Source organism: Chlorocebus sabaeus, chromosome 11 (assembly GCF_047675955.1).
Source record: "Chlorocebus sabaeus isolate Y175 chromosome 11, mChlSab1.0.hap1, whole genome shotgun sequence".
Taxonomy (NCBI): Eukaryota; Metazoa; Chordata; class Mammalia; order Primates; family Cercopithecidae; genus Chlorocebus; species Chlorocebus sabaeus.
The window spans coordinates 53,012,901-53,025,975 of record NC_132914.1 but is presented as its reverse complement, the minus strand read 5'-3'; the positions used below and the strand labels follow the sequence as shown (position 1 = coordinate 53,025,975).

The following is a 13,075-nucleotide window of genomic DNA, read 5'->3' as shown; positions in this document are numbered from 1 at the left end:
CCAAATTTTAGATAACTGTACCAATGTTTTTTTCCGGAATAATATTGTCTGAAAAATATTTATCTTAATGCTTTCTTTAGGCCACATGTGGTGGCTCATGCCTGTAATCCCAGTACGTTAGGAGGCTGAGGTGGGCAGATTACTTGAGGCCAGAAGTTTGAGACCAGCCTGGCCAACATGGCAAAACCTATCTCTACTAAAAATACAAACAAGTTAGCTGGGCGTGGTGGCACACACCTGTAATGCCAGGTACTAGGGAGGCTGAGGCACGAGAATCCCTTGAATCTTAGAGGCAGAGGTTGCAGTAAGCTGAGATTGCACCGCTGCACTCCAGCCTTGACTGAAAAAAATAAAAACAAAAAAACTTTCTTTAAAGAAAATTATGTTATAATTTTATAGTTGAATGTGAACATCTGAAGGTTTACAGAAAGTTTATAAGTACAAGGCAGCCCAATACTATGTGGAAATATTAGGGTGAAAGAAGAACTGTTTTCAAATGGTCAGTCTAAATAGGGGAGACTGGTCTAATTAAGTATTTTTAACAGAGAACTGGGGAATTATTGCCATGGTTAGGGAGATGTGAGCTGGGGCTCTAAAAATTTAACTACTTTTGTCACAGTTCCTTTACCACAGGGCCAGCTCCTTAGACCCTGTCACATGCTTGGACAAAATGATGATAGCATAGTTAGTGGCTTCCTCACTATCTAAGACTGCTTTCTATATGACATCACTCTTAACCTAGGTGAAGTGATTAGCTTCATGCACCTCAGAGGTTCTCTGTTCCTCACAGTTTAATACTGCAGGCTAAGAATTTCACTGGCTTCATCTAGATGTATTTGCATTTCCTTATTTATTTATTTATGACACAGAGTGTCATTCTCTCACTCAGCTGGAATGCAGTGGCACAATCATAGCTCACTGTAGTCTTTAACTCCTGGGCTCAAGTGATCCTTCCGCTTCAGCCTCAAAAGTAGCTGGATCTACAGGCATGAGCCATTGTGTCTGGCTGATTTTTAAAATATTTCTGGAGACAGGGTCTCTCTATGTTGTCCAAGGCTGGTCTCCAACTCCTGGGCTCAGATGATTCTCCCACCTGACTCTCCCAAAGTGTTGGGATTGTAGGTATGAGTCGCCACACTTGGCCTGTATTTGGATTTCTGTGTGCACCAAGATTCCTCTATCTTCTGCTTAGACTTTTAGGGAGCACCAAACAGATATCTGGAGTGGTGATCTTGTTTTACTAAAGCTCAGAACAGAGCTTTGGACTGAGCTAGAATATTGATCTACAGAGCGGTGATGTTCTATCTAAAATCCATTTTACCTGGAACACACTTATGTTAAGATTGAGCAGTGATTTGATTGGAAACCTTGGTTAAAAGCTTCTGAAATCAGATTTTTTTTAAAAAAATTAAAGACACGTGGGTTTAATAGGATGCCAATAATCAGAACATATAAATAATTTCAAAGCCATGCTCCCAATTCTGAGAATCTACTTTAGGAGCCAGAATGTCAGAACATAAGCATGAGAGCTGATTAAATAAGTGCTATGGTATACATTGGTCTGATAAAATAAGCATATTTTAATCTTATTTGAAGCAACTGCTCAGTATCAGTGACTTTCATTCTTTCCTTTTAAACTATTATATTTCTCACCTTATACTCACAAGGCCGAAGAATGCTATTTTTCACTCTGAGTGAAATTTCAAAGCTTCTGATATGAATTACTAAATATCATTTTTTTTCCTTACTGAAGATTAACACTTAGGACTAACATCTAAAGAAGATGGGAACAATGCTACCTGGCTTAGTTTCTTTGCTTCTACTCCTCTATCTGTTTCAATTTGTGTATTGTTGTCCTGAATTGTTTTTGTTTTACCTAATATATTTTATAATACATTATCCAACAAAGCTGGAGGCATCACGCTACCTGACTTCAAACTATACTACAAGGCTACAGTAACCAAAACAGCATGGTACTGGTACCAAAACAGAGATATACACCAATGGAACAGAACATAGCCCTCAGAAATAATACCACACATCTACAGCCATCTGATCTTTGACAAACCTGACAAAAACAAGAAATGGGGAAAGGATTCCCTATTTAATAAATGGTGCTGGGAAAATTGGCTAGCCATAAGTAGAAGGCTGAAACTGGATCCTTTCCTTACTCCTTATACGAAAATTTATTCAAGATGGATTAGAGACTTAAATGTTAGACCTAAAACCATAAAAACCCTGGAAGAAAACCTAGGTAATACCATTCAGGACATAGGCATGGGCAAGGACTTCATGTCTAAAACACCAAAAGCAATGGCAACAAAATCCAAAATTGACAAATGGGATCTAATTAAACTAAAGAGCTTCTCCACAGCAAAAGAAACTACCACCAGAGTGAACAGGCAACCTACAGAATGGGAGAAAATTTTTGCAATCTACTCATCTGACAAAGGGCTAATATGCAGAACCTACAAAGAACTCAATCAAATTTACAAGAAAAAAACAAACAACCCCATCAAAAAGTGGGCAAAGGATATGAACAGACACTTCTCAAAAGAAGACATGCATACAGCCAACAGACACATGAAAAAATGCTCATCATCACTGGCCATCAGAGAAATGCAAATCAAAACCACAATGAGATACCATCTCACACCAGTTAGAATGGCAATCATTAAAAAGTCAGGAAACAACAGGTGCTGGAAAGGATGTGGAGAAATAGGAACACTTTTACACTGTTGATGGGATTGTAAACTGGTTCAACCATGGTGGAAAACAGTATGGCGATTCCTCAAGGATCTAGAACTAGAAATACCATTTGACCCAGCCATCCCATTACTGGGTATATACCCAAAGGATTATAAATCATGCTGCTATAAAGACACATGCACACGTATGTTTCTTGCAGCACTATTCACAATAGCAAAGACTTGGAATCAACCCAAATGTCCATTAGTGACAGACTGGATTAAGAAAATGTGGCACATATACACCATGGAATACTATGCAGCCATAAAAAAGGATGAGTTTGTGTCCTTTGTAGGGACATGGATGCAGCTGGAAACCATCATTCTCAGCAAACTATTGCAAGAACAGAAAACCAAACACTGCATGTTCTCACTCATAGGTGGGAATTGAACAATGAGATCACTTGGACTCTGGAAGGGGAATGTCACACACCGGGGCCTATTTTGGGGAGGGGGAGGGGATAGGGATGGCATTGGGAGTTACACCTGATGTAAATGACGAGTTGGTGGGTGCTGACGAGTTGATGGGTGCAGCACAGCAACATGGCACAAGTATACATATGTAACAAACCTGCACATTGTGCACATGTACCCTAGAACTTAAAGTATAATTAAAAAAAAAGTTAATTTAAAAAATCTAGTCCTGCTTTGCAAATATATAATATATAACAGTTACATTCACTTTGGTTTAGATTATGAATATTTTAGAGAGTCTTTTGTGCAGGTTTCTTAATTTAGATATTTCTTATGTAATACAATACATAAAAAATGAGATACATAAGATATTTCAGTACACCAGAGCTCTGAGGTGAATGCTTCCTGAAGTCATGTTGATAATAAATATGCTTCAATATTGGCAGGGAGATGATTGCTGCAATTTTATGCCATCTACTTTCTCCTTATCAAAACATAAAATCTTACTTAAACTAGAATAGGACAGATTATGGTATATAAAATCTGTCCATAATTGTAAAATCCAAAAATTGTAAAATTTTAATTTTTTTCTTTAAAGTCAATAAAGCAATTTAAAAAATAGAAGTAGACACATTGATAAACTAACATTGTAATTTTATATAAAGAAAGCAAGAGAGAGAGAGAGAAAGAGAGCTGTGTGAGCTCATATACTTCCAGTTAGAGCATCTTTTCTCATTCTGCTCCCACCTCAAAGGAAAAGTCATACAGTGGATTGAACACGATTTTAAATCAGAAATCAGGCTCCATCATTTCCTACCTATGATATATTGGCCAGTATACACAATCTTTTTATTTCTATATTTTGATGCACTTAAAATGTATTTACAGGATGTGTAAAGACATTAATTATGACATTTACAAAGAGTTTGACATGGTTCAAAAGTGGCAGTTATTTTCAAAATTATGTCAATAGAAATAATTTGAAGAAATGTTTTATTGCTATGTCAAAGCCCATTTGTGATATTTAAAATAAATAATCACTGAGTTTATAATTCAATATGAGGTATTTTTTTCAACTTTCTTATAATAATTTAATCTTCATCCTTTTCAGCTTGTGGAAGTAATTTCTTTCAGCTCTACCCTTTTCAACTTCTGAATATTTTCCTCTATTTTCCGTTTGATCATAATTCTAACTTTTTGTTACACATTTAGTTTCTTCTTTTTTCTATGTAAAAAAGAATATTGGTTGGATATTCTCCATATCTTCTTAAACCTTTAATTACCTTTATGTTGTGGTAAATAGTTATCTTATTTAATAAGCACTTAAATTTTGGTGTTTCAATTTGCTCTTATGCATTCATTCTGATTTTGTAACCTGAAATAAATGATTTTATGTTTACATTTGTTTTATATTAAATATATACCTTTTGCATGAGTTTCCTCTCATGTAATATAAAGCAACAGCTAATATGTCTTACCAGAGATTTTGAAGGTGTTTCCATTTCTTCAAATCGGATTAATTTTAACTCCTGTTGATGTCTTCTTTCCCAGTTATCCTAATAGGCCTGGAATACCTTATTTGATTTAATTTATTTTTTATATATGTCTCTTGCTGTTTTCTATTTTTTTGTTTTGATTCTTGGATTTATAATATTAATTTTGATAATTTTGTATTAGAGAAAGAATTTTTTATTACTACATAAATTAACTTGTAGATAATGTATATACTGATAAGTATTCTTACTTTTCTTTTCCTTAGAGGAATGAAGAAAAGACTAGATCAGAAGTGGAAAAAACCTTTATTTTTGGAAAAGTAATTTTTAGTTTCACAAAGAGGGAAAACACAATGTATGACCTTGGTTTGAAATAATAAGGATTTTGATAAAGATGGGATTAGGATACAATATTAAATGTCATTGAGAAGGTTCACATGACTAAACTGTAGTTAGGAAGCAATGAAATAAGTTAAAAGCTGTAGGATGACATTTAGGGAGTATTCTTCATTCACTTTACGCTAATTCATCACAACTTCTACTTCTTTGAGAGAAATGCAATCCTCTTTACAGAGTCACTGAAAGCTTGTTTCACTTGCTCGTTCCTCAAGGTATAAATGAAGGGGTTCAACAAGGGTGCAACAGAAGTAGTAAGAACTGAAACTCCTTTATTTATGGCCACTTCATCTTTTGCAGAGGGCTTGATATAGACGAAGATGCAGCTTCCATAGGCAATGGAAACCACAATCATGTGGGATGAACAGGTAGAAAAGGCCTTTTTCCTTTGCCGAACAGAAGGGAACCTCAGAATTGTTCTGACTATGTACAAGTAGGACAGAATCACACAAACTAGGGTGATAATGAGTGCAAATACAGCCATAAGTATAACTATCTGTTCTATTACCCATGTATCTGAGCATGAGATCTTTAGGAGAGGACCTGCATCACAGCTAAAATGATCAATGGCATTGGAGCCACAGAATTCGAGCTGGAGGCCTAAGCTCAGTGGTGGAACAATGATCATCAAGCCAGCCACCCAACAGCAGAGGACTAATAAGGTACACACCCTGTTGTTCATGATGACCGTATAATGAAGGGGTTTACAGATGGCCACATAGCGGTCATAGGACATGGCTGCCAGGAGAAAAAATTGTGTTGCTCCAAAGAGAATAACAAAGAATATTTGACTGGCACAAGCATTGTAGGTAATGGTATTGTCCCCCATTGATATACTGTACAAGAATCTAGGAATACAGACTGTAGTAAATGAGACTTCTAAGAAGGAAAAATTTCTGAGAAAGAAGTACATAGGAGTTTTAAGGTGGTGGTCCACCAATGTGAGGGTGATAATAGTCAGGTTCCCTGTTACACTCAACATGTAGGTGAGAAATAGAAAGATAAAAAGCAGAACTTGCAGGTGTGGGTCATCTGTCAGTCCCAGCAGGATAAAAGTTCTTATTACTGTGCAGTTTTTCATCACTGTTCTTTGATATCTACTCAATCCTTGTTTTAAAATCACGGTTTATGAGGAAGTAGATATTTGAATTCTATAGCAAAAAGCTATGCATCTAGAAGCCAAGTCGACCAGCCTACGTTTATTTTCTCCCTTTATAGAATAATCAGTGTTGCCACTGTTTCAACAACCTTCCTAAACTTCACATATATGAGCAGTGGATATTTCCTTAAGAAATCAAGTTTTGTAAAATAGTCCAATTTTTTCCTTGATCATCCTTATCCATCAGAATGTACAAATGCAGTTGATTGTAGTTTGTTACATGGAACGGATTTACAAATGGGTTAGAAAGAAATGATGCCATTTTATAGGTACTTAAAAATTCTTTGTCCAGGACAAACTCTGAATATAAGATACATCCAGGTAATTAATAATGTTAATTCTCTTCAGTTGTTATTATCTGAGGACTGTATTAAGATTAAGATGCATTTCTCCTGAAAAGCAAACAAACAAGCACACAACAATGACAACAAAATACAATCGTTGTCCCTGAGCCTTTCCCTGGTCTTTTTATTCTTCTCTGCTGGCATTCCTTATTCTCAACCCTCTACTACCTGTAGATGGGTTGATGTACAACTATTTTATCTATAATGTGAGAAAAAGTTGTGTTCAAGGTTTTTACAAAATGAATATTCTCATATGCTTTCATGTGATATTCAGTTAATTGTGATTCTTTTCCCCTCAAAGCTCCAGAAGCAAATCTACATTTAACACCACTAAATATAGTCTTCTAGGCTGTGTCTTTTTCAATATATTTTTAGGTCCTTTAAAAAGACATCATGTGTTCTCACTTATTCTGAAATCAAATCAGTTGGACTCATAGACATAGAGACTAGAAGGATTGTTACCAAAGGCTGGGAAGTATAGTGGGGGGCTCGGGGGTAGGTGGGAATGGTTAACGGGTACAAAAAAACAGAAAGAATAAATAAGAATTACTGTTTGATAGCATAATAGGGTGACTGTAGTCAATAATAACTTAATTGTATATTTTTAAATAACAAATGATATAACTGGATTATTTGTAGCTCAAAGGATAAATGCTTGAGGGAATGGATAACTCATTCTCCATCATGTCTGATTTCATATTACATCCCTGTATCTAAATATTTCATGTAGCCTATAAATATATACACTTGCTATGTACCCATAAAATTAAAAAAAATTAAAAAGACATTAATGTCTCCTCCTCTCACCCCTACTCACTTTATACTTTAACCCTCTGTGTCCTCACTTTCACCTCCACCCTCTGAAGAATCTGCAAAGACTTCATTACTGTTGAAGCTAAGGGCACATTTAGGTTTTTAATCTTGCCTAGAATTGCTATAGTATTTTTGTTTTAAAGTTCAGTAATTCTTTAAATAGGCTTCATGTCTAATTCTGATATTCTTTTGATATCTGTCTTTTTAGGGTTTCTCTTTATCATCTCCTCTTTCTCCCTTCATCTGTGAAATACTGGTATTCTCAATAATCTTCAGACCTCCTCCTTCTTGTTTTCTGTTTGTTATTCTTCTTACCCTCTACTCTTCAAGGATGATTTTGCCCAGTCCAGTTGACTTGATGATCATGTACGTGATGTAGCCAAAGACCAGGTAAAAAGCATTGCTAAGTATACATCACAAGTTGGGTGTTCCACAGACACCTCGCTTACCACATGCTCAAAGTCATGTCATGCTCCTTCTTTGAGTCTTCTGTTCTACTGGTGTTACCTGTTGCTTGTTACAGGTTAATTACTTTCGTGTGGACTGCCAGGCTCTTCATGGGCAGGACCTTCCTTAATTTTCAGATCTCATCACTTACCATCTTCTTACCTTTCTTCTTCATGGCTCAAGTTGCCTTAGCATTGACTACTTGCAACTCTTCAATTTTCTACATGCTCTTGTCTGCACAGGCTTATCTTTTGACTGACTAGTGCATATCAGTCTTTAGGATTCTACTTAGGGATTGATTCTTCAAGGAAATGTTCATTTACTCACACAGCAAATGTGAAATTATGCTTCTGTGTTTTTTCCAAGTACTTATGTACTTGGTCTTGGATTATATCACATTGTATTATACTCTTCATCATACTTATATTTCTCCTGTATGTTTCTGTAAACTTCTTTAGAGACAATATTTTATATACTCTGATTTTCTCTTATATCTGGCCTATGTAGGGTTCTTAGTAAATTTAGTGAAGAAATAAAACAGATTTGTCTACATAGTGACAGTAAGCTATATTTTTTAATGCTTATTCCTGTCAGCTGGTTCAAACTTCTTATTTACATACCTGTTTCAAACTGCACTGTCATTTTCAGTACATTCTTAAACAAAAGGCCAGACTTTTCAATTCAAAGTTCTGCAAATGCTATTTCACTAGTACCTTTTCCAGAGTTTTTCTTTCCTCTCTGAACTACTTCTTACTTTACCTTGATATTATAATTCCTTATATGCTATTGTTATTTGCTTGGTTGTTTCTAGTAATCTCTCTCCTGACCTCTTCCTTCTTAGGAACTTAGGATTTTTTTTCCTTTTTTCCAGAATTTGATTCTCATATATCATTTTCTAGAGACTACAATTGTTTTACTCTGTTTTCCTTTCTTTTTCAAGGCTGAAACCACCTACTATGTGTCTAAAGATTCATTTCTTTTCTAAGAGAGACTTTGGATTATCTTACAGAAAAATCAGGTGGAATTCATATAGATTATATGCATGGATGTATCCAAGAAGTTCAAAGATATCCTAATACTCTTAGGATCAGTGGATCTTTAGGGTCACTCAAAAGTAAACACTATGAATAGGAGCTTTGTTCTTTCTCTGTTATATCTTTTACTGCTGTGGAGACTCTGCTTGACACATAGCATGTGTTCAACAATTTTTCAATGAGTTAATGTACCTTTTATACAGCATTATCTGTATATTTATCTCTTAAAAAGCAGAGTTTTAAAAGTTTCTTTGAAAAATCAATTTTTAAAAGTATTTTAAAGTTTAGACAATATTAAGCTAATAGGCTCATACTGCAGTGTCAAGAAGATTAGAATTGCTGCTATACTTATAATTATTACCAAGGTAAAATTTTCTTCTTTGTTCAAATAATTTGCTGTCTTATTTATATCCTAAAGTCTGTTTCTTTCATACCAACACTCTTAGTGCATTTGCTAATTAATATAACCTGAATGTATTGGTGAAATAGCCTTTTTATTTGCATAATTCTAGTTCCACTTATCTCTTTCTACACATATTAGAAGATTCATTTAGTTGCCCAATTTTCTGCACTATAATAGAACCAACCTCAGTGAGGAGTGTTTTTTAGAGAAACAAAAATACTTAGCATAAACAGATATGAACAAACCTACTTCTTTTAATAGAAAAATAATGTCATTACATTTCTATAGCCTGGAATAATCATGGAGTTTAAAACACTGTATTATTCAGCTTTTCTTTGTCTGGTCAGAACTCCTCCCCTTTTTCCAGTACATCAGTCCACCTAAAATACCACAGCATTCTAAATTTCTTGTGACCCAACACTTTTGAGTTAAGGAAAACAACCCTACAATAGCAGTATATTTCTTTTGTTTTCTTTTTCTTCTTCTTCTTCTTCTTTTTTTTTGCGTGTGCAGTTTTTAATATAGATTATACCTCAATAAAACTGTTAAAGCATGTATAGTGAGGACCATGAGACTATCTAAATGAATCATAACTTCTGTAAGTATTAACAGGCTGCAGCACATTCTGCAAAATAGCATTCCGCCCTAGACTCACAGTTCTTTGTTCCTTGTGACTAGGCTAGGCTATTGGTGAATCGCATCTACAGGTGTAAGTTCAACAATATGGTTTGGGGAGGAGATAGAATACTTACTCTGACGGTCTTAAAGACAACATTTACCTATTTAATTATTGGACCTACGGTTTGCCCTTTTCTACTTTTCACCTTCTCACACAATCCTTTACCTAAACTTTGAGTTTAACCAGCCTCTCATCTCTTTTTCTCTTCATAAATACAATGGCACTTTTCATTCTTTTTTTCAGTCTTTGCATTGTATTGACTAAGAGTGAATATATCTTCCTCTTTTTTAGAAGACAAGTTGCGACAAGTGTATTTTGCCTTCACAGCTTTTGTTCTCCATACTCCACTTTCTAAATTCCCAACCTCTTTTCCCCTGATTCCCTGAGGTACACGGACTGTGTGCATTTATTGCATGGCGTTCTCCACTCTTCTCAAGGAATTAAGCAGCTCTGGATCCATCTCTTTGCCCTCCTGTTAGAGCACATCCACTTAATTCTGTGTTAGGATATGCTTCCACCTAGCTGTTGGAAAATATGATGCAAGCCAGGCACAAGGCATGGCTCTATGTTTTGAAAGTCATTTAATTTATACTGAAGTTACCACTGGCCAGGTGCCGTGGCTCATGCCTGTAATCCCAGCACTTTGGGAGGCCGAGGCGGGCATTTGAGATCAGCTTGACCAATATGGAGAAGCCCCCTCTCTACTAAAAATATAAAGTTAGCCGGGTGTGGTGGTGCATGACTGTAATCTCAGCTACTCGGGAGGCTGAGGCAGGAGAATCGCTTGAACCATCCCGGGCAACAAGAGCGAAACTCCGTCTCATGAAAAAAAGAAAGAAAGAAAGAAAATGACCGCTGTGGTATTTATCCAATGCTTTACTTTATTCTTCCAGAAATGCTTGCATTTGACTAGGTTATTTGGTGTGTATTTCTCTGAATTATAAATATCAAAGATACTTGTCACAAGTATAGACTACCGGGACACAGAGCTAATACGTTTTAGCCAGGAAATAGGCAAATGAGGTTAGGCTGTAGTGGAGAAATTAGAAATTAGAATAGTTGTGGTATAATTACCAAGAGTTTCATATGCACATCAATGTCTGAGAACCCCTTAGGCAATTAAGGAAGTTTGTTGACCGCCCTTGACATCATCGTCTAAATCACCTATCAGTGTTGTCCCTTATGTCATCAGCGATCACCTAATTTATATATTTATAATTTCAGACACAAATGAAGGATGACTAAAATACTAACTGGCTTCTTTAATTTGCATTATGGGTCTTATTTTGTTAATGTCATCCCTGACCATTATGGCATTCTTCAGCAAGAGGAAATGACTTTATTTCTGTTCATGGAGCAATAACTGCTCCCAGTTCTTAGCCTGCATTAATTATTTATAATGGTAGCTACAAAAGTAAGTCTTATCTGACAACACAGTCTCTACGGTTCTTGCTATTTCTCCATCACTGAATGAAATTGCATCTCCTCAGAAGATACCAATTAGTTTGTTATATGAATGCTTTTTCACCTGCTTTGCATATAAAAAATCACTGCAAATATCATGAGTCTTCTGGGTCTGGGAAAATGAATTCCTTACTCTCATGGACATGTGCTTTATAAAATCCCATAAGGTACATATGGCAAGGCCCATCTTGCTTTAAAATTACCGCTACAGGAAAATACACACTTATGCAGAAAACCTAATACAAATCTGTTAAGAGAGATGGTACGAGTCTGGCATAATGAGAATGAAGATGCTAACAGAGCATACTGGCCGGTAAGACACAGTCAGCCTGTCACATATGCTTACTTCTTAGTAAAACTCTCAAGGTGTTTCAAGAAATCCATAAAACTAAAACTGTTGCCTTGATTACCTTACTGCCCTCAAAACTGGTCTCTCTGCAAGCCTCTCACACTATTCATCATCTTATTCCACGAAAGAAAAACAGAGTTCCTTGTTTTCAGATGTTCTGAGGTTTCTTATGTTGCCTCAATCCTCTTTCTTTCATGCAAATCCCTTTTGACTTTGTTAGATAAAGTCAGTTTATTGGAAGTTTTGCTTTTATACAAGCAGTGTACTAATAATTTACTATGCCTTTTTCTTTGATTTTAGCTTAAGAACTAATTTTCTCCCAACTACTTCAGGGTCATGAAAATTGCAATAAGTAGCATAAACTATGAAGTAACTGAGAATTGACATCCTTTCTGTCATGTTTGTTTTCATGCCTCTCCCTTTGAATACACACTAGGCAAAAGCTATCTTGGTGAAATAGTCTTCTACGCCTTGATCATCTTGTGCGGTGCAGTGCATCATGAGCAGCAACACAAAGGCCTCTCAGTCTTAGTGTCACTTAGACATTAAGGGAGCATTTTTGTTGAACTAATAAATATGAGGGATTGAATTATTTCTGGCTAGACATTTAACCATAAGAGAATATTTACAATTTAGAAAAAAGCTAACATTATAAGCAATGTAATATGCTTTTTTGTATATATTCCAAGGATTTGGAAGGCATGTTTCTGTGTGTCCTTTATATTTTATGGGTGACCACAAACTACTGCATGTGTGACCATGTAGGAACGCATAAATATGCCCTAGCTATGATGTTTAGTCTTGTCAAAGATCTGTTAATAGTTTAAAAACATGTTCACTACAGTTTTCCATATTAAAAATTTGAAACAAGCTTAACAAAATTACAGAAGAGTACTCCAGCAAAAATTTCTTTCTCTTATCTCTCATATGAGAAAGGAATTGTCATACCTACATTAAAATACTTACTCTTTTGATCATTTTTCACGATTTCAGGTGGCAGCTCCCTAGTGGGTTGAACTGTGTTGTGTTAAGGAAGATGTAACTTTGTACTGGTTTAACTTGATCATCAATCTTCAAGTATCTCCTGAAGGATCTTGAGGTCTCCTAGTTTTGCATGTTCACATTACAATAAACACTCTTTTTAGAAACTTTCTTATTTTACACTTTGAAAATATTTTCCTTGGACTCTGTCATAATGGTAAGAAAATGTGATGTACGGGAGGAAAGCAACAGAGTTTCTTCTGATTTCAGAAGAGCAGAGAGTTAGCTTTTCTATTCCTAAAATATTTATTTTTTCTGCTCCATCTCTTGGAAGTGCACTGGGATCATATGA

At 35.6% G+C, this 13,075-nt stretch overlaps 1 protein-coding gene across 1 annotated transcript; it reads right to left on the bottom strand.

The window, feature by feature from the left end:
- Positions 1-4,997: 4,997 nt before the first annotated feature.
- Positions 4,998-12,778, bottom strand: OR6C2 (olfactory receptor family 6 subfamily C member 2). Its single transcript, XM_008003553.3, has 2 exons — positions 12,695-12,778; positions 4,998-7,021 (listed from the first exon to the last, which is right to left on the bottom strand). Exon 2 carries the CDS (start codon positions 6,129-6,131, stop codon positions 5,193-5,195), a length of 939 nt encoding a protein of 312 aa, XP_008001744.1. The 5' UTR covers positions 6,132-7,021; positions 12,695-12,778; the 3' UTR covers positions 4,998-5,192.
- Between the last annotated feature and the right edge of the window lie 297 nt (positions 12,779-13,075).